This window comes from Paramisgurnus dabryanus, chromosome 14, assembly GCF_030506205.2.
Source record: "Paramisgurnus dabryanus chromosome 14, PD_genome_1.1, whole genome shotgun sequence".
Taxonomy (NCBI): Eukaryota; Metazoa; Chordata; class Actinopteri; order Cypriniformes; family Cobitidae; genus Paramisgurnus; species Paramisgurnus dabryanus.
In genome coordinates this window covers 4,281,612-4,294,263 of record NC_133350.1, presented here as the reverse complement: position 1 = coordinate 4,294,263, position 12,652 = coordinate 4,281,612, and the positions used below count along the sequence as shown (strand labels likewise).

The 12,652-nt window shown below is 37.7% G+C and overlaps 1 protein-coding gene across 1 annotated transcript in view; it reads right to left on the bottom strand.

Annotated features, from left to right (window-relative positions):
• Positions 1 to 6,011: 6,011 nt before the first annotated feature.
• fbln2 (fibulin 2) overlaps positions 6,012 to 12,652 on the bottom strand; it is a 71,596-nt gene continuing 64,955 nt past the window's right edge. The window contains exons 15-17 of the mRNA XM_065241195.2: positions 12,267 to 12,395; positions 9,966 to 10,089; positions 6,012 to 7,363 (exon numbers count right to left, since the gene is read on the bottom strand). Coding sequence (XP_065097267.1) covers positions 7,006 to 7,363; positions 9,966 to 10,089; positions 12,267 to 12,395 — 611 coding nt within the window. The 3' untranslated portion in view covers positions 6,012 to 7,005. The remainder of the gene's footprint in view (positions 7,364 to 9,965; positions 10,090 to 12,266; positions 12,396 to 12,652) is intronic.

The window sequence follows — 12,652 nt, the reverse complement described above, 5'->3', positions numbered from 1 at the left end:
CTTTACCTTGACTAGTGATGAGTTGCTATAACTTAAAAAATAAAGTTAAAATAACTTAAGCAAATTATCTTATTTTCAAACTGTACCCTTTTTAATGTGTGTTTCCCTCACGGGCAAATTCTTCCCAGTCCAGAGCGGCCTCTCTCTCCTGCAGGCTACCACCTGACACTAACGTCCCTCACATCTCACCACAACAGTTTGTGAACACAAATACAGACATTATAATGAGTAGCTATCTCTTACACCTTCAGAAGAGCAGCTCGGTGTGTAGTCTGCTATTCACGTCTCTCATTTCATCTTTGATCTTCTGCAGGTTGTATCTTGAGTTGGACGTGTTTTTTTTAATACTGTTTAATGTAACACGCCGCAAACGATATACTGATAATGTTTCTGATAAAACGTTTTTATTGTGTAATAGGGTTTTTTCAGACAGGGTAATGGCTCGTCTTTCTAAACAGTGAAAAATAAATCATAAATCATACAGCTTGTGTCAATTTGGGGAATTTTTGCTCTGCTGTGGCTCGCTCCAAAAATAACAATTCACCATCTTTACTGAAATCGGTGTAGTTATGCATATAACAAAGAGATAACAAATAAATGTCAGTCATCAGCTGCTGACGATACAGATACATCTGGCACAACATGACTAGCATTATTTTATTTGAATTATTGATAATAAATATTATTGCAAAACATTGAAACTCATATTCCCAGGAAATATTGCGCATGATGGGGATATTACTGATAATGTTCTGTTGGGAAAAGATTAGCATACAGTAATGAAAATATATAGCTAAAAGACTCATCTTGGATCTCATGTCTGTGTCTACTGGTTTGGTTTCACTTAAATTTTGCTTAATAAAAAGACCCATGAAGTAGTTCAAAAGTATATACCCATCCTAACTAATATATTTCAAAGTTAGTACTGTGTTTTTCCTCGTGCTGGAATGGAAAATGTGAGCATATAGTATTTGATGGGCTGACGCTAAACAGGTTACGCAAGTGTATTGTGCAAGCGAACATTCCTGCACCGGTAGCAGGATAGTAATTAACAAAACATACTGTCCTTTACAAGCAAATCCCGCTCTCTTCTTATGATCCAAGCAAAGTGATCATTCTGCCTTGGGGGATTTAGGAAAATCAACATCCAAGACATTTTGCCACATTTAAATCTTAGTTCAACATGCAGAAATCTTGGCCACCATTAGAAAACATTGATGTGTTGTATTTGCAATGGTACTGTAGTGACCCAATATAATTTTTTATAATTTTTCTATTAGTCTTTTTTATTACAATACAACCATACAATAGAGAAATAGCAGGAACATGCAGGCTCTCTTAATTTGACTTCATTCTCCTAAAAAAGTTCAAAATCAAGAGAAGGTCACACTAAATACTGACGTTTGCCATTTTGTTTGTACTTTTAAAGGGGCCATGGCATGAAAATCTGACTTTTTCCATGTTTAAGTGCTATGATTGGGTCCCCAGTGCTTCTATCAACCTAGAAAATGTGAAAAAGATCAACCCAGTAACTTAGTTTTGGTAAACCATTCTCTACAAGCACATGAAAAAAAAGTTTGTTGAAATTTGGCTCTCCTTATGATGTCATAAGGAGGTCTTATTATAATAATACCACCCCTTAATCTGCACTATCCAACAACAGCACTGCCATTTAGTGCAGAGAAAACCACAATTGAATTTTAATTACAACAAACCACCATCAGTGTGATCAGTGTTTGAATTTCATCAGCTCATTTGCATTTTAAAGGACACACCCAAAACGGCACATTTTTGCACACACCTACAAAAATGGCAATTTAATGCTATAATAAATTATTTATATGATGTTTTGAGCTAAAACTTCACATATGTGGTCTGGGGACACCAAAGATTTATTTGAAATCTTTAAAAAGTCTTGTGCCATGGCCCCTTTAATAAAGAAAGCGAAAAATAAATGTGAATGGTCATTAAAACGTTGCTAAAACAACAAAACTGGTGGTGGCCTAAGACTTTTGCACAATATAAATAGGTCACTAATGGACCGTGACCTAAACAGAGTTTAAATAAATTGGAAGTGTATTGGAGTTGTAGCGTAAGATCGACTAATCTGCTTGACGTTTTCATAATTTGTTCCCCCCGGACCATTTCTAAGCTACTGTAGACAACAAAACAAGCACCTACTTGCCCTATGTTGCACCCCTTCAGAGCCCCTCCTTCTGCTCTCAAAACCCCTTAGGTGCTGACCACTTGAGTTATCAAAGACCCCCATTGATAACCATCTAGACTGCATGTTGCACTATGTGGTGACACACTGAATACACACAATTTATCTCACAAACAAACATTCAAGCATGCACACACAAACACATTTTAGATATCAGCAGACCCGAATGTGCATGTAACCTTGTAGATGGTATGGCTGAGAGCACCACACTCGTATTGATAGCTGAAAACAATCAAATTAGCCAAAATATTTAATAAACACCACCTAAAGATCATGAGAAGGTCAGCACAGGTGAGCTGCGATCAGCTTAAAGGCGTTTGAAGTACAATGCTTACTATCAGTCTGGAGTGATGAAAGCATTCGATCTGACCCAGCTCACCATACGCAGGTATTCATTCCCTCTTTTATCTTCAGATGCCCGTTTCTGATCAAAGGGCGGCCCAACGTTAGTGTCTAAGGATGAATAGCACGCGAATACCAGCTTCCTGAAAATGTGTGTCTAACGCAATTCAATTTCATTTAATTACTGTCTCTTTAAGCCCTTATTGAATGAGATCAGATGGCCTACCAGTTTCACTGAATGAAGGCAAAGATGAGAAAAACTAAAACTTCAAGGGTGAAAAAAACTAAATTTTGAAGCTGAAAGAGTGCAGATTAAAAATGAAAAGTTTCAATGAGTGGCATCAAAACAGATGTCGCTGAAGGGCGAATAGCTTCATAAATGATCCACTTCAGTAATTAGCTTGCATTTTGTCATAAGCATGACAGCGCTTGCATATGGCGGTCCCAAAAATGCATTCTGTACACAGTTTGTCTATTTTGGGATGAGGTTTTGACATGCGTTGCCAATGCCTGTAACTAACTATGCAAAATCGGGGTCCTGACAGTTTTATAACTTCAGAAGAGCAACACATTTAAGTTTCACTTTTATAATGTTGTGCATCAGTTATATATTGTGTGTGTGTATCTTTATAATTTCAGTTGGGGGATGTGAATCGATGTACCATACTATTAGGATATACTAAAACATTAAACCATTATTTAATGAATGATAGTAAAAGCACACTTTCAAGCAAAACATATGACCTTGGACCACGTCATAAGAGTCTTTTTTTGGCGATATTTGGTCGAGATACAATCTGAGGGTGCAAAAAATCGAAATATTGAGGAAATGCAACTTGATCTTTATATAATATCCTAATGATTTTTTTGGCATAAAAGAAAAATCAATAATACAATGTATTGTTGGCTGGCTGCTACTTATGGTTTTGTGGTCCCGGGTCACATATCACAAAAAGAGGTTTTAACTGAGAAACGGATATATTTAAAACAAAAAAAATAACATTTTGACTTTCTAGTTGTCAGCCTTGTACAACATGTCAACACATATGATGAACTATACCTGTGGTTACATCACCCAGGGTTGCCACTGGAATTCATAAGGGCCTGGGTCAAAATGATAAGGGTGGGCCCCAGCCCTCATGCACCCAGCAGTGTAAAAATGCATTTAGTGAGCCCTCCCTCATCACAAGGCCGGGACAACAAAGTAAAGTTAGTTGGTCCAAATTTTTTTCATATCAACTCGTGGCACCTTTGTGTTTCCAAAAACTAAGGCCAAAGTAAAATCACAGACACCGTTCGTGAATCCCAAAGACTTCCTGTGAATATTATCGCAAGGTTCATAACTTCCTGTGAGCATCTTTATCATGGGAATAGCCAATGTGTCTCCCCTCCTTGGGTTGAACGCTTGCTTTCCAAAAACACAATAATTTATATTTAGCAACACTGATAAGAATGAAAAGGAAAGACGATAATCTGTTAAAAGCAGCACACTCCTAAGTGTGCGTAGGCCGGCATCTCAATGGGTGGAAGCATTTGGGCCTTAGCTGTCGACAGCGAGAGCAAAGGCGTCACTTTCAAGTATGCTAGTTGCTACTGCCGCATGCTAAGAGCCTAAGTGATCTATGGCCAACTATATCATTGTCAAAATGATATATTAATGTTATATACGCTTATATATAAGTCTTTCTCTCCCTATATATCTCTAACTAAATGTTGTATCATACCCTTCTCATATTATTGTCCCCTAGGATGAATTGCTTCAAAAATGTTATGTGCTTTGAACAAATAAGTCAGGACAAAGTTGCTTTAAACAAAAAGCAGGTCAATGAATTTATTTATAGCTTTTTAAGTATAGTAAAAGTGACTCTCCTGCACTCAATAGCAATTAATATGCAATCCTGACAGACTACTATGGTATAGACGTCCACCGCATAGTTTAAATGTGATTTATGCTGTGTTGTTCAGCTGAATAATCATATCATTCATCCCACTAACTCGATAGCAGCAAGGGGTTATCAGTTGGGATGTACTACATGCACGCCCTTTCCCGATACCTACACAATGAAAGGCAGGGTTCTGCGGCCTCAAGGGTGCGACACAAAATGATAGCACGGAGGTCTGATGAGGATTGGGATGGAAAGCACAATGAAAGGAGAGCAAAGCACATCAACTCTCCACACTGCTCCAAACGCTAAAAAGCAGCCAATATAAATGCAAAATACTGCTCTTTAAGAAAGATAAGTGGGCAATTCCTGAAGGATTTAAAGGCATTTGACAATAAACACTCTGCAAATTGTTATTGCATTCATATTTTTATAAAAAAAAAAAATGTAATGATACTTTATGAAATACTGTATCAGATATTAGAAATAACAAAGTAAGCCTCAGGCTCACCTGGCAATTCCTTTTGTCACCACTAAGAGGCAATATTTAACTTTTATTGACGGGGAACCAAACAGAATTGACAAACACCTCAAGAAAACAGACTGATACTGTATGTAATAATAATTTTCTTAGAACAATTACATTTTCACAATACCTTCATCCGTTGGTTTTTGGAGATCCCAATTTCAAGGTGTCAACTGGAAGGAGACCTTTAAAATCTCCAGTAAAATGAGGGAGGTATCATTTACAGTAAGATTGTTCATCGAACATACTCTGTAAAACAGGTAATTGCAAAATTCTGTAAAGATGTTCACTTGAAATGTGTTTTCTGTAAAGAGGAAAATAAATAAGAGTTTTGTCCATATATTTTATAATTGTATTTACACAAAATTATTTCAGTGTGATTTGGCTTTTTTTTAAACATTGATATTCAATTTAAAGAAAAATACATTTTATTTTTTATGATAGTTCTACTGATTTCAAATTCTGGTACATAATGAATTTATGAATTATATATGGACAATTTTTAATTTATAAATGTAAATGGGCTGTGATTTTTTTACTCAATTTACAATAGAACTAAATCACTATCTATTTTTGTCAAATCAACAGATTTTTATGTTAATTTTACTTAAAAAAATAGGTTAAACAAAATCAAGTTATTTTTATAAGTTATGTCAATTTATTAAATTGACTTGCAAAACCAAGTTGTTTTAAAGGATTACTCACCACCATGTCATCCGAAATGTTGATGTCTTTCTTTGTTCAGTCGAGAAGAAATTATGTTTTTTGAGGAAAACATTCCAGGAATTTTCTAATTTTAATGGACTTTAATGGACACCAACACGTAACAGTTTTAATTCAGTTTAAAATTGCAGTCCTAAAGTTTCTACGTTTCAATGTGAATTTTTTTATTGCTTTTCTTTTTTTATTTGTTTATCATTATATCAGACATATTTGATATATTTAATGGATACTTTGTTGCCCTTTTATGTTCATTGTTCAGAAAATTGCAATAATGAATGAATAAATAAATAAATATATACATAAAACAAACTAATAAAAGACTTGGTGATGTTTTATTTAACCAAAGATGCAGTATTACACAAAAATGGTGATTTTACTAAAACAAGAGATTTTTTAATAATATAGGCTACTGAGGAAAAGAGAATAAAATGCTATTACGTTCAATAGCCTTGTCAGAAATAAACTTAACATTTTGCTCAGTAAAGATGATTTCAGTTATGAAGTGCAGGAGATGATTTTACACTTTGACCCTGAGATGAGTTTTCAAGACAGTAATACAAAAAACAGGCCCAGTATAACGAAGTAAAGACATATAAAGTGACTTACAATTAAAAACAATGAAACAATCTCAGTGCTGCTTTGAACACTCTTCATGTATGCATGTCAAATGTTTCCAAAACCTTATATTGGCAACATATGCTACAAAGAGATATTTAAAACAAATATTAGAAAAAATACATCCTATTAATTGCAAGTGTTTAACAAAATGATTACAGACATAATCACACATTGTTCTCTTTTGCAGGCGGAGTGCGGTATGAACTGAGGTATCCGTGTGAGTTATCAAGGATAGGTTTGTTAAATACAGTTATTAGTTGTTTTAAATGAGCTGTGAAATTTGCAGATGTTCAAATGAGGCAACAAAGCCTGAAAGGCCTGCGACGAAACTGCGACAGAAATTTTTGTCTAAACCTCTAACGCTACCTCAACTCTACCCACTCGAGAAACGCTGTGTGGTTAGAAAAGACATGAAGTGCTATAAAAAGCAGTTTCAGGCAATCGGGCTAAATTGGTACAGCATAAATAGAGTTTCTTTTTATAGAGACTTTTAAAAAGCAGACATGTCAGTTTCTGCACTTCATCCTGTTTGTTCTCACTTTGCTCAAAACAAGCAGTTGGATCACGACGATAATGTCCCATCAAAATCTTCTCACCAAAACCAAGATGTGCCAGATGACAACTTCAAGGCCGAAACTTGAAGAGTCTAGCACCACATGAAATCAAAAGCATCACATAGGAGTGGAGTATCACATGGAGTTCGGCGTGATGAACACATAGATTCGAGCTAGAAAAGTCGTGAAAGTTCCTTGGCGCAGCAGCTTCATCTCCACGTCGATGAGGAAGTCCCGTGGTTTTCGCACCTGACGATGCAGGTACACGGCACCTGTAAAGCTGTTGAGCTTCCGTGTGCTGAAGTAGCCTTCTTCGTTTCCCCGCGGGATGCTGATGATGATGTTGTCACCCGAGTAGGCGGGCGAGGGGCCGATGCGGAAGATCTGAGCAGGGATAATGATGTTGGTCTGGAAGCTCAGTTGGTAGTAAGTGATGCGTAATGGCATGGTCTGACATTGCTGGAAGTTGGGGCAACTTATTCGCTCACAGCGTCTGTATAAATAAGAAATGGCAAAGGTCTGATCAGGTATGATGTATATCCATCAATAGAAAGAGTTGGTGCTATAAATACCCTGATCAAACATCTATCTATCTGTCTGTCTGTCTGTCTGTCTCCCTATCTATCTTCCTGTCTCTCTGCCTATCTATCTGTCTGTCTATCTATTTGCCTACCTGTCTGTCTGCTATCTATCTATCTATCTATCTGTCTGTCTGTCTGTCTGTCTGTCTGTCTGTCTGTCTGTCTGTCTGTCTGTCTGTCTGTCTGCCTGCCTGCCTGTCTATCTCTCTGTCTGTCTGTCTCCCTCTCTATCTGCCTGTCTGTCTGTCTGTCTATCTATATGCCTACCTGTCTGCCTGCTATCTATCTATCTATCTATCTATCTATCTATCTATCTATCTATCTATCTATCTATCTATCTATCTATCTATCTATCTTTCTGTCTGTCTGTCTGTCTGTCTGTCTGTCTATCTATATGCCTACCTGTCTGTCTGCTATCTATCTATCTATCTATCTATCTATCTATCTATCTATCTATCTATCTGTCTATCTATCTATCTATCTATCTATCTATCTATCTATCTATCTATCTTTCTGTCTGTCTCCCTCTCTATCTGCCTGTCTGTCTGTCTATCTATATGCCTACCTGTCTGTCTGCTATCTATCTATCTATCTATCTATCTATCTATCTATCTATCTATCTATCTATCTATCTATCTATCTATCTATCTATCTTTCTGTCTGTCTGTCTGTCTGCCTGCCTGTCTATCTCTCTGTCTGTCTGTCTGTCTCTCTGTCTATCTGCCTGCCTGTCTGTCTGTCTATCTATATGTCTGTCTGTCTCTCTCTCTATCTGCCTGCCTGTCTGTCTGTCTATCTATCTGCCTGTCTGTCTATCAATCTGCCTGTCTCTCTCTCTCTATCTGCCTCCCTGTCTGTCCATCTATCTGCCTGTCTGTCTCTCTATCTGTCTGTCTGTCTCTCTCTCTATCTGCCTGCTTGTCGGTCTATCTATCTGCCTTTCTTTATGTCTGTCTTTCTTCCTCTCTATCTGCCTGTCTCTCTCTCTCTATCTGCCTGCCTGTCTATCTATCTGCCTGTCTGTCTGTCTCCATCCCTATCTGTCTGTCTGTCTGTCTCCCTCTCTATCTGCCTGTCTGTCTGTTTGCTTGTCGGTCTCCCTCTCTATCTGCCTGTCGGTCTCCCTCTCTATCTGTCTGTTTCTCTCTCTCTATCTGTCTGTCTATCTGTCTGTCTATCTATCTGTCTGTCTATCTGTCTGTCTATCTATCTATCTATCTATCTATCTATCTATCTATCTATCTATCTATCTATCTATCTATCTATCTATCTATCTATCTATCTATCTCTCTCTCTCTCTCTCTCTCTCTCTCTCTCTCTCTCTCTCTCTCTCTCTCTGTCTGTCTGTCTGTCTGTCTGTCTGTCTGTCTGTCTGTCTCTCTCTGTCTGTCTGTCTGTCTGTCTGTCTGTCTGTCTGTCTATCCTATCTGTCTGTCTGTCTGTCTGTCTATCCTGTCTGTCTGTCTGTCTACCCTGTCTGTCTGTCTGTCTGTCTATCCTGTCTGTCTGTCTGTCTCTGTCTCTCTGTCTGTCTGCCCGTCCGTCCGTCTATCTATCTATCTATCTATCTATCTATCTATCTATCTATCTATCTATCTATCTATCTATCTATCTATCTATCTATCTATCTATCTATCTATCTATCTATCTATCTGTTTGTCTGTCTGTCTGTCTGCCTGCCTGCCTGCCTGTCTATCTGTATATCAGTGTAAGGAACTGAATAACGTTTTCTATATGACCAAACCAACGTTTTTATCTGATGGACAGTATAACACAAATCCTAAACATTGAAGGAGTAACCTGAGCAAAATCTAAAGACTAAAACCATGTCTAAAATATATAGATACATCAATTTGACTGCCAACTGTAGCAACTACTCAAAACACCCTAACAACCTGATCCCGACTGCCTTGTTGTTTCAGAGATTAATAAAACATTCTGTACAATGCAACATACACAACATATAGTACATACATAGTGTGATACGTAATAATGCTGTAAAGACAGTGATGCTACCTTCTAAACTGACCACAGCCCATAACTGTTCCACAGCAGGTGTTTTTCTCCTGCTGACTGTCTATGCTGTTAAACCTCTGATAAAGCGGTGAATCTCAGGAGGGCTGATGGTGAACAGTGGGAGTTTCCACCAATCAGAGACCTGGCCGACACTGCCCAGACGTGTGTGTTTGAACTACTGACTGATCAAAGCAATCTGCCTCTATTTCCTTTCTTAGAAGAATTCATGCTCTGTTAGGAGTCGGGCCCAATAAAGATGCCAAGATGCTGTTACAAAGTATGTATACATGATTGAGACAGTTCCAATATCACCATCATGCAATCCAAGGAGTTTGTAACCATTTACTTCATGATAAAAGCATAGGGGGTATAAACGTTCAGATTACCTTGATAAGATTGCTTTGATAAGTCTTCATCCAAACAGGTTCACTGCTGGAGCCCACATACTATGTTCTGAATGATAAATGCGATCGTAACTGAGCAGTAACTCATACTCACGTGTCCGACACCTTTTTGTAGTTTTCTGGACACGCAAAGGACAGACAGCGGAATCCACCCTGGATGTTGTGACAGGTCTGGGAAGCGGAGCAGTTGTGTTCTCCAGTGGCACATTCGTCAATATCTGACAAAAAACCAGATCTTTTTACATTTATGCATTTGGCGAGAGTCAAAAGCAATTACTTCATTCAAAGTATACATTTTATCAGTATATGTGTTCCCTGAGATTAAACCCATGACCTTTGCATTGCTTTATTTTATACTAGCGGCCAGATTTACTAAATGGGGCAAATTAGCGCAAGAGCACAATTCCAAAAAGTGCAGATGGGAGTAATAATATTTCCGATGTCCGTGGTGCTGATCTCATGCGCATCAGGCATCACCCGCACCTGCAGGGGCGTCAGCTCTACTTACTTGCGACCCTGAACTAATTTGCGTTGCTCTTAGTAGATTGCGTTGGTCATTATGGAAAACAGCTGTTGACCCTGTGTTATTAAAGGGACACCACTTTTATGAAAATATGCTCATTTTCCAGCACCCCTAGAGTTAAACATTAGATTTTTGCCTTTTTGGAATCCATTCAGCTGATCTCCGTGTCTGGCTGTACCATTTTTAGCATAGCTTAGCATAATCAATTGAATCTGATTAGACCATTAGCATCGCGCAAAAAATAACCAAAGAGTTTCGATAGTTTTCCTATTTAAAACTTGACTGTTCATTAGTTACATCGTGTACTAAGACCGGCAGAAAATTATATGTTGTGATTTTCTAAGCAGATATGTCTGGGAACTATACTCTCATTCTGGCCTAATAATCAAAGACTTTGCTGCTGTAACATGGCTGCAGGCGCAATGATATTACGCAGCAGCCGAAAATAGTCCCCTTAGTAACTTTCAATAGTAGGGTACTATTTTCGGGCAATGCTTAATATCACTACGCCTGCTGCAGCCATGTTACAGCAGCAAAGTCCTCGATTATTACGCCAGAATGAGAGTATAGTTCCTAGCCTTATCTGCATAAAAAAATCGCAATTTTTAATTTCATGTCAGTTTTAGTACATGATATAACTACAGAAGAGTCAAGTTTTAAATAGGAAAAATATCCGAAATCTTTGGTTATTTTTTAGCGCAATGCTAATGGTCTAATCAGATTCAATTAATTATGCTAAGCTATGCTAAAAGTGGCAACGCCAGACCTGGAGATCAGCTGAATGAATTCCAAATGGTAAAAATCAAAGTGTCACTTTAATTTTGTGCCTTTTTAGTAAATAACCTGCAGATATTACCACCCCAATCTCCGCTTTTTTGGAATTCCACATTCATGCTAATTTGCCCGGTCTGACCCCTAATCTAATGATGAGATTAGGAGCATTAAAGTTTAATTTTACATTGAGTTCAATCTTTCAGTCAATATTAAATATATCAAGGTTATATTTTCACAGAATGTTCCTTACCCTATGCTGGATGATTTTATGTAAAAAACAGTAAATCACAAAAAAATTACTTCAAAAGTAAATAACTGAGCTTTAAAAAGTATTTTATTAAATACATAAATAAATAACTAAATAGCAGCACAGGTTAAATTTTACCAATCGCAATCAACGCTTAAAGGATGGGGTTGTCAGGGCGGCTGATGTCTGGGGTGAAAAACCGCCAAGCTTAATTTTGCCAGGAGTCAATTTTGGCCCCTCCAGAAGTAATTAATTATGCATCTCATTTTACAAAAGCAAAAACCGCGTTACAGCTCGCCGCCTCCAATCCACACACTAATGCATTTGGCGCAGGATAGCGCTAACCCCTGGGAGCCCGCACGGGCTCTTCTTCACCTTTCATTGACTCTCTTATCTCGAGAGCCTGAGGGAGTTTTGTCAATTTGGTGATCTTACGGCGAGAGATGGAGGACAGCAGAGCTGTGCTGAACCCGAGGTTAGCTTCACGCAACTCAATGTGCCAATTAGAGAAAGCTCACAGTCAGTTGTTTGCATTTGGCCTTTACAAAGGCGATGGTTTAAATATGGACTTAAAATAAGACAGCAGTGAAGTTTAAGTATGTATTGTAAAACCTAACAAAATGCCTCAGAACTTCCTAACGTCTATTCTTTTGAATTTTACAAATACATACATGACCTTCTAGTTTTTAAAGACCCAACACAGATGCAGGTGCACTTAAATACTAAACAAGCAAGCCTAGGACAGTATACCATGCTTGTGCATTTATGATAAAGAATTTATACAGAAATCTTATTACAGAAGATTTGCAAACAATCTTACAGTATATAATATGATACAGTATAAGTTTTACCTTCACATGTGCGTCCATTTGGTGACATTGAATAACCATGGGGAGGGCAGGCACATTTATAGCTACCTTGGACATTCACACACTGAAATGCACAGAGGTGTCCAATGCTTTGTGAGCACTCATCGATATCTAGAGATCAAATTATAGTTTGTCATCATTATTAGTGAGCAGACTAGTTATTTACAGTATAAATACCAAACCACTGTGAAGACATGTAGGATGCATGTGCATGAAAACACACTTATTGCTCCAGCGAGCTCAGCATCTTTTGGTTACATGCCCCCAAAATCAATTTTTATTGATTGCATGTTATCTATCTGTACCTTTTCATCAGAGCTAACGTCACATCAACAACATATAACGAGTATGTGTCTTTGTGTTTGAGT